Raw genomic sequence first — 17,933 nt, forward strand, 5'->3', positions numbered from 1 at the left:
AGTTGTCTGTGCCTTTCATGGAGCAAAAGACATGAGAAAAGCTGCTTCAGTGACTACAGAGTTCTCAGGAAGCTCTTGCTGACAAAGATATTTCTACCTGACATGTAATTATCTAGCTCTTCAAATTGATGCCAAACCAGTTGTCACTTGCCACTCAGGATGACACTTCTTATTCTAAGCATTGCTTCTTGGAAGATGTAGAGCATTCGTAATTTCTGATCTCTTCGGATCCTGTGTTCTTCTGATGGCTATGGAGGATAAAGTTAAGAACTTCCTACAGTTCAAATCTTTACTGTATGGTTTTTTTCACATGTTCAGTGGTGCAGTATAATACTGCTGCCTTTCTGAGACATCAGCAGAAATGTTAGCAAAAATCTTGAGTCTTGCATCCTCAGTGAGTTGTTGCTGAAGTGTGCATCCAAGATGTTTGTATTCGATTTAATTTAGTGGATTTTTAGTTGATCAGGATAACAAAACATACTCAGAGTTACCAAATATCAGAAGAGATGTATAAGAATAGAAGAAAAAACCTTTTTAAGGAGTGCTTGCGGTATAAGAACACTCATCCAGGCAAAGGGTACATAAAATACTTCGTCCTGAAGTGTTTTAGTGATAAGCAGTTGCTTGTCAGTAGTATTTTAGTCGTTGTAGGAAAATAAACACAAGATATGTCGAGTAAAAATAAGAGTTGCAGCATTAGTGAAGATTTTTGAAGGTACTGAATTGAAAAAAAAATCTTCCCTCCTCACCAGAATAACTTCCTCTGTTGCCAAGTCATTTCTACTAATAACCCATTAATTGAACAGTTTAGAAAAATACTTAAAATCAGTAACGTTTTATCCTCTCTGATAATGCTTTGGAAGATGGCTTGTCTTGTCACCTCATTACAGCTTCTTCTATTTTATTGTCAATACGATGTGGTAAATATGATGTTTTTTTCCTTTTAGACACTTTTTCTACAAGCACTTCAGCTGCCACCAGGGCAGACTGGCAGTGTGGCATTACCTGTGCTCAGCAGTGAAGCACAGTTGTTCTTTAGCAGGAGCTGTTTCTTGATTCAATACTGTGATTTCTTGCCAGTAGATGGGTAGTCTTGCCCAGTTATGAGAAAATTATCTCTAGCCAACCATAGACGCTTTGTTTTTATTTCAGTTTGTTACATAGCTTTAGAATTATTTCTTTTTGTTATGCCCTTTCCTGAAGGTGGTGGAGCTTCTGCTGCTCCTGATGGGAGTCAGTTCAGTATTGTTCTCTCGGCAGCCTTTCACACGTAGGATTTGTCTGGTGTGTTCTGTATTTAGCACAACAGCTGAGAACCCTGAACCTGATTGTGTTGATTGGTAATGATGATTTAGGAGCATTAAGCTGGTGTTTGTATAACATGTGAAGTTGCTTTAAGAAGTCTTTGGAGATTTTTTTCATCCCGAATTGAAATTTTTCAGTTTACAAGCAACCTAAATTAGGCTTTTTGTCATGGCCACTGAGGAAGAGGTAACTGCAAAGGATGCTAAGGATGTGTGGTTTATTATCAATTGGATTGTTAAATTCACTGTGTCTACCTTTATCTGTTATCAGTCATCTCTTTCTAATGCAGAATGAGCTGCTGAGTGTCAGTCTAGACTGGGATTTGGGTCATCCCAGCCTTGGAGTTGTGTTGGAAATGTGGGAGACCAAGCCTCTGTGTAACCTGAAGCTGTTTGATCTGCAATCCTTTACTTAGAGTTTGGTCTAGGTTCCTACTGCTTCCCATGAGGCTTGTGGAAATGTTTATATTCTAATTTATTGTGTAGAGTTTGAAAGGAATGGTTTGAGAAAGCTTTATATAAAATAAGTTGCTAAGGGTTATAAAGTAAGATCAGCTTATCTTTGTATTATTCATTAAGCACACTCTTCTTTTTCACTGGTTTCATTGACTCTTTCTACCAGTTTAGATCTATGGTTGCCCAATTTTTAAGCTGTTACCATTCCTGATAGAAATTCTTTGCCTTCATTGATTTTAGAGAAAGAGGACAAAAAAAGCCAGGTGATTATATAATAGGATTTTCATTAAACTGTTCTTCTCTGCTTATGTTCTTGAACAGATTCCGAAAAGCTGTTCAAGAAATTCTGGCTCTGCTTAACTTTAAATAAAGAGAATCCTGGTCATCTCTTTTCTGAGAATTAGGAAAGATTGAGAAGGTTAGCATTCAAAAAAGTGAGCACATGAGTTGCATGAAAACAGCCCTGGTGGCAGGGATTTGTACCTGGTGTAGATTGTATTTACCCATTAAAAGTTGTTAGGGTATTCTGAAGAATTGAAGCTGTTTTTAAAAGTTCTTAAAGTGGTTTTTTTTTCTAGTAATTGCCATTATCATAAGATAGACATTTTGGTGTGTGTGTAGGAGGGAAGGGATGGGTTCTGTCATTATTTAAGGGAGAGGTTAAATGTTTAGATAGGAATCTGATCCAAACATCACACTTCAGAAGCTGTTAGTCTGTTTTTATCATGTGTATTCCTAACATAGGGCTGAGGGATCTGGTGGGATTCAAGCCATGCTCCCCCTTTTCAAGGGCAATATAGCAGGGTGGCCCAGGGTTTTTAATTTAAAATCTGAGATGACTTTATGAGAAAGATGGAAAGCCCCTGGTAATTTGATCTTTTTTTTTTTTTTGAAGCTAATCACGTGATGGTGTATGCTAACAGATGTTCCTATTTCTTGTCTTCTCTTACTAAATCTTGCATCTTAGCCGGTCTTGCATCATTTCTTAGATAATGGACTTCTTGGGACTTACACTGAGTACCCTCAAATAACATTCTGTTTCATTCTCAGTCTGAGCCTTTGGGTACTACAGTAGTGCAGATACTGAAATTACATGTTTCTGTGGTAATTGTGCACCAAACTATCCTGTAATTTTCCTTGTTAGTCTAGTTGTTTTCTTTGTGCGCTTGTATGACTTTGAACCCTAAGTGATACTAAATGTCACGTAGCAGTGAAGTTTATTTACTATCTACCTACCATAGATAAGCTAAGCTATGCTGGCAAGCCAGTGGCAACTTGTAATATTTTCTTCTGCTGAGTTGCATGTTTTATTAAAGTAGGGCTTGACAGTACCAGAAGACAGTGGCCTTTGAGAAGAGTCATGTAACTGCCCCCGAACATAAATGCTTAGGGAAAATATTTGAAATTTTTATTTCCCAAACTAGGAGTAGGTTATTGTTGACTCTGTTTTGGCTGACTGTGCATAACATTTCAGGTTATGGCCTGATGTGGTATTTTTGTTTGTTTGTTCTTATTCCTATAGACTCTGTGTTACAGACTGAAAGAGTTGTGATGAGGCTATTTAAATGTGTGATCGATTTTCTAAGCAAAGGAGAAAATAGACCTACTCTTTATCACTCCAGTTTATCATGCTCTGTGTTTTTACTGGTGAATTGACTTGGTAATTTAACACTTCTTGAAATACAAAGTGCTAGAGTATAATGTAGGGAGACTAATACAAATTTGTTCAGTTCTGCTCTAGGAAAAAACCCAAACATTAAAGGCAGCATCTTCTAGACAGCTCAGATCAGCTCTGCTTTTTAAGAGATTGCTTTTGCGAGTCTGTAATTTCTGGTGTTAAGATGTTCCAAGCTGGTACAGCATTTCAGATGTCAGTGTTTGAATTGTAAATAATGTTTGGGACTGCTCAGCATGCTGTTATTCGTGTACCTCCACAAACACACTGTGTAGCTGCGCATGGTGAAGTTCTTGGGAAAAGTGAAACTGTTGGCATAATCAAAATAGTTATGTTAGCTAGTCAAATGGAGAGAAGTTCTTCTGTTCTATTTTTGCCAGAGTACTTTAAAGTTAAAAAAGCAGTAACTTCTGGAGATGTTTTTTAAGACCTGCTGAATAAGAGTGTGCAATCTGCAAGAAGCCAAACACGTGATCTAGCGTATTTTGAATCTCAGCAGCAGTTAAGTGAGCACCAGGACTGTGCCCAGACATGAAGTTTCCAGACTAATGAGTGCCTTAGGAGGCAGGTGGATTTCTGTTTGAGGCTGTTGTGTGTTTGAACTTCAGAAAATTTAGTTCTTGCTACAACTGCAAACAGGAATTAAAACTCAGATGTGAAATTACATCATTATGGCGCTATTATTTGAATACAGACACGGGTTTAACATTTGGATGAGACAGATTGTTGGGTTTTGGTTCAGAGTGGTTGGGCTCTTCTCTCAGTGATCGAGAGAACTGGAGGCATTTTGAGTTGTGTGCAGTGGAACAGTAAAATGATGAAATTGGGGTTTGAAAGATGCATTGCGAAAGTTAGCAGTCAGCTTGCTCTGGCATAATATTTGTCATTGGTGTAGGATTGAGATTAAGCTGCCTGTCTGTTTGAGCTCTGAAGCACTGAGCCTTGTGTACCTGAAATTTAAGCTTGTTAAAACTGTGCTGTTTTATGAACTACAGAAGTGCAAAGGAAAAGTATACTGGAGGCTTGTTTCAGAAGTTAAATTGTGTGATGAACAATGACTTTTAAAGAGAGAAATGCCACCTCTAAAATGTCTTGTAAAAACAGCTGTTTAAGAGCTAGTGGAGAGAGATAAATATATGGAAGGGCTTTAAAAGTTTTCCTAATTGCATTGGTAAGCACAGTTATTAGTTAGCTGTTTTCTTGCCATTAAACATCTCTTTGAGTACATACAACATTTGAGATTTATATTTCTGTCGGGGGCAGGAGAGTGTTTCACTTGTGTTTGTCTGGTGGATCTTAATAGAGCTGCGTTTTGGGTTGGATTTTTCTGAGCTGTTTGGCTCAAGTTTTGTCATCTTTTTTTGCAAGTAAAGCATGTGGTTTGGGGAAGAGCAAAACTCAAAGCTTGAATTCTTCTATTTCCTATAGGTTCAGGTGCAAGTCCATCCTAAACTTTCCTCTACTGAAGATGCGTTGCAGTATGTGGAGGAATTAATTCTTCAGTTGTTAAATATGTTGTGTCAAGCTCAACCAAGAAGTTTTCTGGATGTAGAGGTATAGAGAACACTTATTACAAATCTATAATAATTTGAACTGTTATGTGAAAGGTACTATATTAATCATTTCACAATGCAAAAAGGAAAGCAGTAATTATGCATCTTTATGTAGCAGAACCTTCTGCATAAAGCCTGCTGAGTTCCCTAATAGCTGATTTTCCTATTAATTGAATTTGTTGTTCAATGCACAGTAAAACTACCTCTGAGCTGTATTACTCTTTAATAGATGATGAGTATAAATTTTGTATATAAAGCTGATTGGTTCCTTTCAAAAGACCTTTTTCCCCCACTAAGACTCTACGCAAACTACAGCTGCTTAGTCTGAGGCTCTATGCTGCGTTCTCAGCATGCCAATTTGGGCTGATATACCCCCTGCTGCCCCAGAAATTCGAACAAAAATAGTTCAGTTACTTTTTCAGAATGAGTTTAAGAATGCTTCTTTCCTCTGTATAGAGACCTCTTCTCTTACAATTGCCTTTTCAAAGATCTGCAGCCTCTGTTGTTCAGAAGAGCAGCTTGATGTTTAAGAGTAGAGCTTGATCTGGGAAGAGTTTTTCCAGCTAAGGAACAACTCACTTAAGCTTCTAAGACCAGGATATCTTGGTAGCTCTTTGTGCTTAACCATGATTTGAAGACTCTGGTGCCAGGCTACGGCTCTGTGTGCTGTGTGCCTGTTGGTTTCCAGTAATTGCTTCCAGGGCCTGTGTCAAGTGACTTCCTCACATTCTGCAGAAAATGGACTAATGGCAAAAAAACCCTTGCAAATAAAAAACCCTTAAAAGTGTAACTGTCTTAGAGCTCAAGAGTCATGAATTTTGTCCTTCCTCTTCTCTTTTGAACACTGACACCTCTAATAGTGTTCCAGTGTCCCCTTTTGTGGCTGACCTGTTTTGCAACATCATTCTGGTCTGGCAGCAAAAGAGACAAGAGGTCTGTGGAAGATTGTTTAATGCTGTTTTAAACAATGCTAACAAAAAACTTGACACAAAGTGTTTTATTATGAATCTTACGGCTGTGAAGATAGGAGAAATACAGGAATTAGAGATGATCAAGCAACCACCATTTACCCCATTTGTGTTTATGCACAGTGATGCTATCTTTAATTATATGGTCAAACATATTCATTTTTTTTCCCCCTGGAACACCTTAATTGTTCAGTCAGCAGACTGGACTATGTTAGGGGTGTGAATTGGTATTCACATAGTGAATGAGACTTTCTTTTTTTTTTTTTTTTTGGTAGGACCTCTGCTTTCCTTTTGCCAAAGTGTTATGAGGGGAGAAAAAGAAAACCCTGCACTTTGGAAAGTTGGGTGTCACCTTTATAGAATTGTATTCTGTCACATTTTTTTTTCAGAAAGTTCTTGTTTGTGTACTTTGTCCTGTACCAGCTCTTTGTAAGTGGTCATTAACTTCATCTTCCTCATTTCATGGTTGCTCAAACAGGAGCCATATTTACGTAAGTGAGCACTTGCAACTGAAACAGTCAGTGGGAACTGTGATCTGACAAAATAAAATATGACGTTATCTGAGAAAATAAATTTCTGGCATCTGAATACCAGGGCTACCAAAAACAGTGAAGCTTTTGAACCTCCAGAGACCTGTGTGTGAGTTCCAGCAGGAGAGTTGTTCAGTGCATGGGAGAATGTAGGTGTCCTCAGACACTGACTGATGGAAGGGATGAATAAGCTGGGGCATATAGGGTCCACCTGTAGACTGAAACTGTTTTAGAATGTGTGGGTGATGTTGTATATTTTGTTTTCCTGTTATGTTCATTGTCACCATCAGAGCAGTTTGCATGTATACAGGATGGACCGTGTGCTGATCAGTAAAGGCAAAACAGAAATGTGCGCAAGGGGAGCGAACTGTGCCTTCAGTGGCAGCTTAATTTTGGCATTTCTTAAATTTTGAGCACTAGATAATCCTCTGATAATGATAATCTGATACAGCCCTGCTAATGTAGGGAGAAGCCTTTTCCAGAATGATAAAATTTACACATGTTGTGTAAGCTTTTATGGTTGAAATGCAAACATTAGCAACCATTCCTTTAAGTGATGGAAAGTGATTTGATAATGTAGTAATATTGCTGAGCTCACTCAGATAGTGCATTTTACCTTTTAGTCATGTTGTTGGTTTTTTTTTTAAGGATCGCGTTCAAAAAAGTTTTCCCCATCCTATTGATAAGTGGGCAATAGCTGATGCCCAGTCTGCTATTGAGAAGAGGAAACGAAGAAACCCGTTATCTCTTCCAGTAGAAAAAATCCATCCCTTGTTAAAGGTAAGCAGTGATGTAATCTTGCTTTTAGGATGCAATTAGAAGTTGACACCTTTGTTTCATGTAATGTCTGTATGCTTCCTGAAACGTAGACAAAAAGGATTAAGAATATGTGTTTGTTACGTAGTTTTAAGTGATGTTAATGGAAAATATTTATTTTTCAGTTAAAAATCAGTTAATTCTCTTTTGGACAAAGCCAAGAACCCCTTTGCTATATGTTTGATTGTTCACATTTCATTTCACATGACTAAGAAAATGCTCAAGAATCTTGTGGAAATAGCCCTAAATGTTTAAATGAAGTTTTTGGGACAGTTAGTTGGCTGTTGACACTTCCACAATTAATAGAGCAGCATCTGCACTGTTTCTTCTCTAGGCTTACAGACTACTGTGTTTCTATTCTTAAAACAGGCTGTGGATGTGTGGTGTATCTTTAATGAGTAGGGTGTTAAACTAACTGGTTTTAGTTGTAACCTATGGTGTCTGTTTCATCAAATGAGTAACACTGGAATGCTTTTTTTTCCCCCCCCCTTTCAGGAAGTTCTAGGCTACAAAATTGACCACCAAGTGTCTGTTTACATAGTAGCAGTATTAGAATACATTTCTGCAGACATCTTAAAATTGGTTGGGAATTACGTGCGGAATATAAGACATTATGAAATTACAAAACAAGATATTAAAGTAGCAATGTGTGCTGATAAGGTAAGCCTAACCCTCATTTGTCATGTTAACAGAAAGTTGTAGTTGAATTTTGACAGGACAATGTCTATTCCTTAGTAAGTATGTGGAATGTTGTATGTTTGAAAGAAGAAATTAGTGCAATAAAGTATGATTCTTGCTGAAGTCTGGGGATTTTCAAATTTATCACCTCTTGTTAGTGGTTTTGTCTTAGTCTGTGTTAATATCTTCAGTTGAGATTATCTCTCCTTCAGCGAATGCCTTTTTTTTTTTTTCTTTTTCTTCTTTCTACTTCTCCTTTCTTTACTTTCTCTTAAGATACCTGGTGAGGTCTTAAGGAGTTAAATGCTTCTCAGGCAGTAATCTTGGTCACTCTTGCTCTTGGGCATGTCTGCCTGGGTCATTAGGGCAGTGTTTGAAGGTATATGTTTGAATATTGGTTATAGAATGCTAACAGGAACAAGTGCTGTCGCTGCATGTTTCTTTGTATCATAGGAAAGGTGGCGAGCAGAGGAGCTGTAACAAATATGATTTAGGAACTTCAGTTGTATTACACTGTAGAAACTCTAATATGTGCTCAGAATAAACTTTTGAAAGGCTCTGAAGCAGGCCTGTTGGTTTACTGCCTGAGCAGGATAAGCCAATTGAAAGGTCCTGTTAAGGTGTTTTCCTTGAGTTGCATTGAGAAACCTCATAGTATATTATGGTCATACCCATGATGTCTTCTGCTTGATTTTATTTTTTGAAAGGAAACAACCAGAACATTTTCTTGGCCCTGTTTGCCATCTTTTTCCTCAAGCACTTCTACACTTGCTTTTTTGCCATCCATCCATCTGGAAAGTTTTGTCTTGTCTGCAAAAAAAACCAAACTCTGTTAAAATGCAAGCCCATTTTCTTCTGCTGTGTGCTTGGGCTTCTGATTGCTCTGAGTTTAATATCTGAGGTGTAGTTACTTTAAATTGTTTCTGTGGATTTCATAGTAGTGAGACATGCATCTTGTGAATACAGCTTGGAATCTCCCAGCTGTGTGCTAGAACTGCATCCATGAAATAAATCTGGAAATGTTGTGGCCTCCTTGAATACCTGCATTATTCCATGTAATTTCCTACAGCAGTAATGCTGTAATGTTCCATTCTCCAGAATTACTTAGGAGACTCCTTTTAACCTGAGTTCCATGTACATTCACTGACTTTGAAATATGAACCACCCTCTGTTCTTAGAGCTTCAGAAGTCAGTCTTAATGCAAAATGTCCATTGTTCTGCTTTCAGAGAAGCTTAAGACCAGGGTGTGTATCAGGGACTTTGACTCACTAGGAGAAAGAACCTGCTGTGTGTCCATTTCCCTCCTCACTAGACCTGTATATTTTTGAGGAGTGTTAGTACAAGACATGGTTGAAGAATGACTTCTCTAGGTGGGTGTTTCTTCCAGTATTCAAGTTTGATGAACCTACCAGACCATCTCTTGAATTTATAGATCCCCAGGTATTCTCTTGCATAATAGTTCATTGGTCTAAGACTGGTAATCAACGGCTTGGTTAACTGATGTCCTCTGGAGAAGTGCCTGTAACTTACTTGATGTTAAAAAAATTGTTAATAGTACTAATTAATTAAATAACATTTCTTAAGAAAGATGACTTTTACTGTAAATACCAGGCTAAATGTTATGGTTATTGTGGCTCGTTCAGAACTTTAATTCTTGATCTCCAGTTTTACAATTATTTTGAAAAAACACTTTTCCATTCTGTTTTTTTCCCACTTTAAAAACTCTAGTTCATGTTTAATGTGTTAACATTCCCTCCTGTGGCTCTCTGAGGAGTATTTACAGCTTTGATCCTTCACTCTTTTCCTCAGTCTTTTCAGTGATTGACAGCAGTCATGTCAGTCTCTGCAGGTAGCAGGCACAGGTTGCCATGGCTTCACCTCCCTCTGTTTGGAATGGAGACTGGCAAGCAGTAAATAAGTTCTCATTTATTTTAAAGTTCACATACATTGTTTGATAAATTTCATGACTTCTTGGAAAGAGTGTAGCTCTGGGCTAATTTGTTCATCAATACTGTCCCATCTGTCTATCTCAGGATAAAGTCATCTTTTATGTTGAACTGTATCTTGGCTGGCTTCTTGTTGTTTGCTACATCATTGTAATTGCTTGTGGACCCTCTTTAGGTTTTCTGTCTGCTAAAGATAAATCAAATAAGGATGCCTTTAACTAATTTGCAGTCAACTTACTTATTTTATCTTAAGATATTCTAAGATTAAGATGAGTATGATGAAAACAACCCAGAGTGCAATATTTGCTTGCCACTTGCTAAGTCATTGTAATGACTCCTGGCTCAGACACCACATTTGGAAGAAGTGTTCAGTGATCCACTTCTGTTGAGAAGTTTAAATTATTAATTGCTTGTGTTTGGTAAGCCTTACTTGGTTATGAATTTGGACCTCTGGTAGTCAGAGTTTTTAGAGGTCCTTTTGTCTATGTAGTTCTGCAGTGTGACTGCTTTGTGGCGTGGGTGCCCTTCCTCAAGGGTTCATTTTAACAAGAGAACTGAGCAGTTAAGGACAGAAACTGGGCCATGTACAGTCTGGACAGGCCAGTGTTCATTGTGGGGAGATCACAGGATTCTGAGCATGATCACGTGTGACTTCCTGTTAAAGCTAAAACTAAAAAGCCAAAATGTACACACCTTTTGACTTCAGATAGTATAGCATCTTCAGAAACTTAGACTGTGCACTGCTGATTCAGAGTAATACAGTACAGCTAAATGCTAATTGTCTTTGTGTGCTTCACAGACCTTTTAAAATTGTAATTGATTTTAGGACCGTGTTCTTGGAGAGATGCCTGGATTGGTCTAAATGACTGGGGATCTTCAGAGATTGCCACTGCACATAATGACTTGCAAATTCATAGCAATGGATATTGCTTCTGTAGTGCTCAACTGATTGCAGAGCGATAATACATAAATCTTACTGCTGATCAGTCTGATTTCATGGGAATAATAGGTTTTCTCTATTGGTAACCTACTGGTCAATCTTGAAAAGACGTTCTGACTTTGTGGATTTCCCTCTCTTTGCTACCTAGGTATTAATGGATATGTTCCATCAAGATGTAGAAGATTTAAGTGCACTAACTTTATCTGATGAAGAACCCTCCACCTCAGGGGAGCAAACCTATTATGACCTAGTGAAGTCATTTATGGCAGAAGTTCGACAATACATAAGGGAACTAAATCTCATTATCAGAGTTTTTAGAGAGCCATATGCCTCCAACTCCAAACTGTTTTCATCTCATGTAAGTACTGTGCAAACCACAAACAAAAAAAGCACCTACTATAATATCTATAAATGTAGATGAATACTTCTGAAATTTAACTGTTGTCCAGTTTAACATATCAGTAGTAGAGAAAGCATTTGTCTTGAGTTCTGAAATGGAAATAATAAAAGAGCACTTGTGTGGAAGTATGGGTTTTGTAGGACTGTGGAAGAAACCTCCCGTTTTGCTATATTCACTTACAGGCTTGTAATTTTAAGATTTGTCACTGTGCTTTGCCACATTTGAATAACTGTAAATTTTTATATATTTATAGATATTCATTATTTTAAAAATACATTTAATCATCTTATATAAATTGTAGAAAAAGTGTGTTATAAAATGATTTAGAATCTTGTTCTGTTTAGGAAAGTTCTTGACTTCCACATCATAACGGAGTAGCCTTGCACATTTGATTTTTGTCTTGTTCTGTTGCTTTTTGCAGGATGTGGAAAATATATTTAGTCGTATATCAGACATTCATGAACTTAGCGTGAAGTTACTGGGTCATATAGAAGACACTGTTGAAATGACAGATGAAGGTAGTCCTCACCCACTAGTAGGCAGCTGTTTTGAAGACATGGCAGAGGTAAGAAAAAATACTTATTTGATTTTGGGTTTTTCTGCTATTCATATATATTTTAATACTTGCAGTTAGATGTAAAGTGCATCTCTGTTCTAGCTGCCTTTGTTCAGTTTGAGATCTCTTCTTCCAGCCCCACCATGATGAAGAGACTGGCTATTTTTGAGAGTGCTCTTACCTTTTTAGTCTCTAAACCTTAGCTTTTAGAGTGGCTGTTAAAACTTTCAAGAGCACAGGTGGAAAAAATTGAACAAAAAATCCGTGACTAGACTTTGACAGAATTGGAAGTGTCCTGTAAATCATCTGTAGATCCAGATTGCTGTGGAAAGACAAAGAGGAGCAAGGGCTGCTTTGCCAACAGGCTTGCTAAGCTGGTGAGGAAGGTTTTTGAACTAGGCTCGTTAGTGGATGGAGACCAAAGCTTGCAGATTGAAGAGAAGAGGACGAGCTTAACAGAAAGCATGACAACAAAGGTTCTTGCACTTTCCTCCTGAGAAGGTGGGATGCCCAAAGGCTCCTCTGAAGTGTCTGTTTCCCCAGAGTGCACATGCTCATGCACAGACAAGAGGATCTGGAAGTCCCTGCACAATTGCAGAGCTGTTGTGTGATTGTAATCAGCGACCTGGCAGGAAGGACTGCCATGATGGAGGGCTGTATAAATGTAAACAGGTGCTCAGGAAGGACGGGAGGGAGGGGGGGATGAGGCCAGGAGGCCTAACAAAATATCAACTCAAGTATATGGAGCTCTAGTATGGAATAAATGAGCTGGATGAATGCTTAAGGATCAGAATCAGAGGAGGATGCTACCAAAGGGCATGATGCGGTCAAGCTTCGACTGCAAAGTCTGCCCAATTGACAAGTGGCACAACCCTTCTCTGAACAAGTAGGAGTCATCTCTTTATCACAGGCTCTAGCTTTCTTGGGAGAGAAGCAGTGTGTTCAGAGCACATGGAATATGTGTTCCCAGTCTCTGAGAGAAGAGGGTTGGTTTAGTAGGAGGCAAGGACATGCACAGTTTCTTGTTTAATGGAACTTGGGTTCCTTACTACAAGAAAGATACTGAGATGCTGGAGTGGGTCCAAAGAAGAGGAACAAAGCTGGTGAAGTGTCTAGAGAAGGTGTTCTGAGCGGAGCAGCTGAGGGAGCTGGGGTTGTTTAGAATGTGCTGTGGCCAGCACAGATTTCCAAAGGACAAACTCTACCTGACCACCTCGACTACTTTCGAAGAGATGACTGTCTCCATGGACAGAGGGAAGAGCAGTTAATATCTCTTATCTGAACTTAAACAAGGCTTTCAGCACAGTCTGTCATAGTATCCTTACAGTCAGCTTGGTGAGATGCAGCCTAGCTAGTTGAATTATACAGCGTGTGGGAAATTGGCTGAACTGTCAGGCTTTTGAAGGGCTGTTATCAGCAGTTCAAAGGCCACCTGGAGGCCTGTGGTTAGTGGCATTCCTCAGGGTTTGATACTGTTTAATGTCTGGTAGTGTTGTGGAAGGAGATCTACCCCATCTAGTTGGTAGGTGATGCCAAATTGTGGGGAGACACACAGGAGGACAGGGCTACTTCTTAGGGCACCTGACAGGCTGGAAAAATGGGCCTATGGGAACCTCACAGAGTTGAGTAAAGACAAATATGAAATTGTGCACCTGGGACCAAACAACCCCGTGCAGTGTTTCAGCTGAGGAGCAGTACTGTGTGACAGGGCTGGGAGATCCTCAGGAGTTGTCTGTGAAGGCTAATTACCTACTGCGTTATATTAGGGAATGTGTAGCTGGAATGTTGTGGGATCACTTCTGTGCAGGACTTGAGACCACATCTGGTATACTGTGTCCAGTTTTGGGCTTTCTGGTACAAGATGTGCTTATACATGAACGTTGCCGTGATGGTTAAGGAGCTGAGGCCCGTGATGCCCAAAAAGGGTTGAGATTGCTGGGTTTATTTATTCTTGAGAAGTCTGAAGGAGATCTTACTGTTGTCTTCAGTTAGGCAAAGGGAAGGTGTAAGGACAATAGAGGCAGGCTCTTACAGAGGCTTCACAGTTGAGAACTGTGAGATGAGTGAGAGAGCACACAAATGGTAAAAAGATTAATCCTGATGAAATACTGGAGGAGAGGAAATCTGCAACAAGAACACTTGAACATTGGAATAGGCTGCCCTGAGAGGTTTTGACGCCTCTCTACTTGGAGTTGATCAGAACTCAGTTGGATGAGACCCTGAGAATCCTCAGCTAGCTTTGATGGTGGATCTGTCTATGGCCCTGAGGTAGGCCCTGCTTTGAACTGGGAATTGGACAAGTTGACTTCCAAAGATCTCTTTTAGACTGATTGACTCTGTCAGTCATGATGAGCATGTAAAAGTTGGCTCTTGTCTACATGTGTGTTGGAAAAGTCTATGTAGCATATGTATTTTCTTTAAGAAACATGGAAGTTTAGCTTTTAAATCAGTTTTGTAAACTGATGGTTTTCCTGCCTATGTCAAGGGGTTGGAACTACATGATCTTTAAGGTCCCTTCCAACCCAAGCCATTCTATGATTGTAAAATTATTCTGTATCTCTTCTTAGGAACTAGCATTTGATCCATATGAATCGTATGCACAAGATATTTTGCGACCTGGGTTTCATGATCATTTTCTAAGTCAACTATCAAAGCCAGGAGCAGCATTTTATTTACAGGTAACTTGCCTTTAAGTAAGACATATTTTTGATATTACTGTTTTAATTACATCGCGTTGTTGCTTCAATACATTTATTGTTTTAAGACTGAAACTTATTTTGTTTCTAGTCAATAGGTGAAGGCTTTAAAGAAGCTGTCCAGTATGTTCTACCCCGGCTGCTCCTTGCCCCTGTTTACCACTGTCTCCATTATTTTGAACTGCTAAAAGTAAGAATGTTGTGTCAATCTGATGTGTTTGGTTTTGTGTTTTGTTTTTTTTAATAATTCTCAATGTTAGGTACCAGAGCTTTGTGTGCTCAGTTAGAGGTAAAATCTTTTACTAGAATGTCAATAATAACACTGCTGTGTTGAATAAAAAGCAGGTTATGTGCTCTGCAGGTGCGTGCTATAATTAACTGAACATCAGCTTGTAATTTCATGGAAGTTTTACAGCAGCTAATGATTTCTGTCAAATAATCAAGGTACTATTAATTTAGAAAGCAATAGAGATCTAGATACTCATATTCTTGGAATGATAGTTGCAACAGTGTTAAGAGAGAATGGCACATGGCTGTATTATAGATGTCCAAGGCTTTCTTAAGCTGTTACTTTGTAAATTTAAAATCACAGCAAGAGTTCCCTTCAGACTTCATTTTGTTTCAATAAAAGCTTCGGTGTTCTTGCGGTGCACATCCCATGGGCTTGTAAAGGTGATATCTTTCCTTCAAAAGGAAGGCTTGATTTGATATATGTACTATTTGGGCATTTTGTAATGAGACTCCCATTGATAGGGCCACAGGAACATACACACATGTAAAGCAAATAGCTACAGAATGTTTTTCTGGGGCATTGATGTTGAATAATGATCTTTAAGGAGTATAAAGCATTCTGAGGAAAACTTTCAAGCAGAATCTTCATTTGAACTTAATGAAAACTCATCAGGCACAGTGTTCTGAACAAATATGTAGGGAAATTTGGATCCGAAGTAAAAAAGAAAAAAATAATAATAAAAAAAAGAAAATCTCTGCTCTTTTGAAGAAATCTGTACGTGTTTCTTTGAACGTTTGGTTGGTTGTCTTTGAATAACCCAGTACTTAGGTCCTCTTTGAGTCTAAGTGTCTACAGTTTTAACACCATTTTTAGTGATTTAGATCTACATATACAGCTTTGGCACACAGCTCATCTTGTATAACATGCTTTTTGAAAACTTTTGGGATGTATGCATGATCTGTTTGTCTAGTTCGTGGGTTTGGTCTGACCTTTCAGACATCTTTAAAATATTAAGCATTTTCCTTAATCTGACCTTTCAGACATCTTTAAAATATTAAGCATTTTCCTTAATCCATTTGAAGGGAGGTATGATACAACTTGTTTGCATTTTGTGTGATAAAGACCTGCATAGACATAAGGTTTCCCTGCTCATGCTTCTATCACACAGTCTCAAAATGCAGTACCTGGTGGCTTTGCATACTTCCATGTGAACATGGCACAGTCATATGTAATAGACAAAGCATGAAGGATTAATGTTGTCTGACACACAGACATCCTGTGTTGCTTCTTCCATTGGCAATTTTAAGAGGGGAAAGAGAGCATGTGTGCTTATGTAATGGGGAGCAGCTTGTGTTCACCTTCGTTAGGGCAAACTGGAGTCTAAGCTAAGCCCACCTCCAGAAGGTGATCAGTCTTTGCAACCCATGACCTGTGCTTTATGTAAAACTCTTGTCTTTTTGCGTTCATGCTCTACACACGCCCCCTCCGCTCTGTGTCAGTCCGATATTGTTGGGCTGGATTTTATTCTGTATATGGTAACCTTCCAGGTTCTCTTCCCACCATGATGCTCATCTCACATTTTAGTGAGACACCTGTCACTGTGGTCTGTGACTGGCAATACATGTTGTAGGCAGTGATGGATAATAGGTGCAGGTGAAGAGAAAGATATTGCCTCTCGTGGCATTATCTTCAGCTATCAATGAGCATTCAGCATATGAATCCCTCCCTCAAGTAGTCTCTGCTAGCAATAACATTTTCTTTCTTGTATCTGGAATCTTTAAATAGATTCCAGCGTGATTATACTTAAAAATCACCTGACGGAAGAGAAGGTTACCTGCTGCAGAAGGGTATTGGTGCAATTATTTAGCCATATCATCAAGACAGTTTCACTAATGCAAGGTTATATTGAATTCTCTGGTATGGTAAGACACCTGATTTAGTGATTGCAGCCATATATAAATAATCAAGTTAAAAATGCTATGAAAATGGATCTCTTGGTATGAAGATACAAAATGTTGGCAAAGTAGCATGTGGAAAAACCATTTTATTTCTCTTGAATATAGATATACTTAAGGATAAAGAGGTTTGCATTTTTCTTTGAGCTGTACTTTATACTTTGTACTTTGAAGTATCTAAAATGCATTTCAGTTACCTTCTAACTATGCAAATTAAAAAAAAAATTTCTATTCACTACTGGTTATCTAAATGGTTGTCACTAAATGGTTATCTAAATGGTTATCGCTAAAGCCTTCCTGAAGTTGGGCAGGGCACCAGGAATGCACAAATAAATAGTCTGGTTTTAGCTAAAGCTACATTGTTGGAAAGTTAGAATAGGACTAAGGGCTGTGTTTTCCTTCAACCAACCTGAAAAGTCCTCAAACTTTCATATAATAAACTAACTATATAAAATAGCAGTTTCATAGGAGACTGCACTTTTCTGCAAATTTTCAGATAATATGAATGGGCTTTTCTGAATCATAGGATCATGGAATTCTGTGAACAGAAGTGTGGACTTTTAAGTGAAAGGTAGGGTGGTACAAACAGTGGAGTTATTCATGACCTTGAGTAATTGAAGAAAGAAGTTTACAATACCTTTAAATTGAATTTGGCACTGTCTCGAATGCTGTAAATTTGTATGTACTCTTTCCTTTCATTGGATAAATAGAAGATTACTTTAAAATTCTTTATTTTCCATCTAGGAATGCTGCAAAGCGTATATAAACTTTGCTTAGGTAAAACAGTATGTTTTTGGGAAACAGGAGAGCTTCATAGGTTGAGATTTTCTTAAACCAAATGCAGCCTTGACTCCCATGACTCATGAATGGTAACCTATTGTCTCTTTGATATCATTTTTTAGTTGGAATTCTACCTATAATGATCTAAAAATCTCAGGATGCTTTCATTTCACACCAGCATCTAGTGTGTTTTATTTGTTTTTTTTTTAAACTTTGTTCTTAGATGAAAAGTAACTTGCCAGTCTTTTTACTGATGGTATTAAATTTGTTACATGTTGCTGAGGAAGGCTCAAGGTGGTAAAATGTTAGTAGTTTAGAACTAGAGTATCTTTAGTTTGATCCCTTAATTTTCTTGCTGTGTGTGGTGACGTTAGGCAACACATTCCAAACTATTTTGAGCTTTGACTTCACTTTCATTCTCAGGCTTGTTTGAGCCAGTGTCATGTGT

At 38.3% G+C, this 17,933-nt stretch overlaps 1 protein-coding gene across 5 annotated transcripts in view; it reads left to right on the plus strand.

Annotated features, from left to right (window-relative positions):
* Positions 1 to 17,933, plus strand: part of SOS1 (SOS Ras/Rac guanine nucleotide exchange factor 1) — a 47,778-nt gene that overhangs the window by 3,735 nt on the left and 26,110 nt on the right. For 3 of the 5 annotated variants that reach the window (XM_032683550.1, XM_032683553.1, XM_032683552.1), the window contains 7 exons: positions 4,864 to 4,989; positions 7,135 to 7,266; positions 7,798 to 7,962; positions 11,015 to 11,224; positions 11,688 to 11,831; positions 14,390 to 14,500; positions 14,610 to 14,708. In XM_032683550.1, the coding sequence (XP_032539441.1) occupies positions 4,864 to 4,989; positions 7,135 to 7,266; positions 7,798 to 7,962; positions 11,015 to 11,224; positions 11,688 to 11,831; positions 14,390 to 14,500; positions 14,610 to 14,708 (987 nt within the window). Of the gene's footprint in view, positions 1 to 111; positions 295 to 4,863; positions 4,990 to 7,134; positions 7,267 to 7,797; positions 7,963 to 11,014; positions 11,225 to 11,687; positions 11,832 to 14,389; positions 14,501 to 14,609; positions 14,709 to 17,933 lie in introns of those variants that run through there. The other 2 variants (XM_032683551.1, XM_032683554.1) reach the window with 2 other exon arrangements.

The sequence above is a fragment of the Chiroxiphia lanceolata genome, chromosome 3 (genome assembly GCF_009829145.1).
Source record: "Chiroxiphia lanceolata isolate bChiLan1 chromosome 3, bChiLan1.pri, whole genome shotgun sequence".
NCBI lineage: Eukaryota > Metazoa > Chordata > Aves > Passeriformes > Pipridae > Chiroxiphia > Chiroxiphia lanceolata.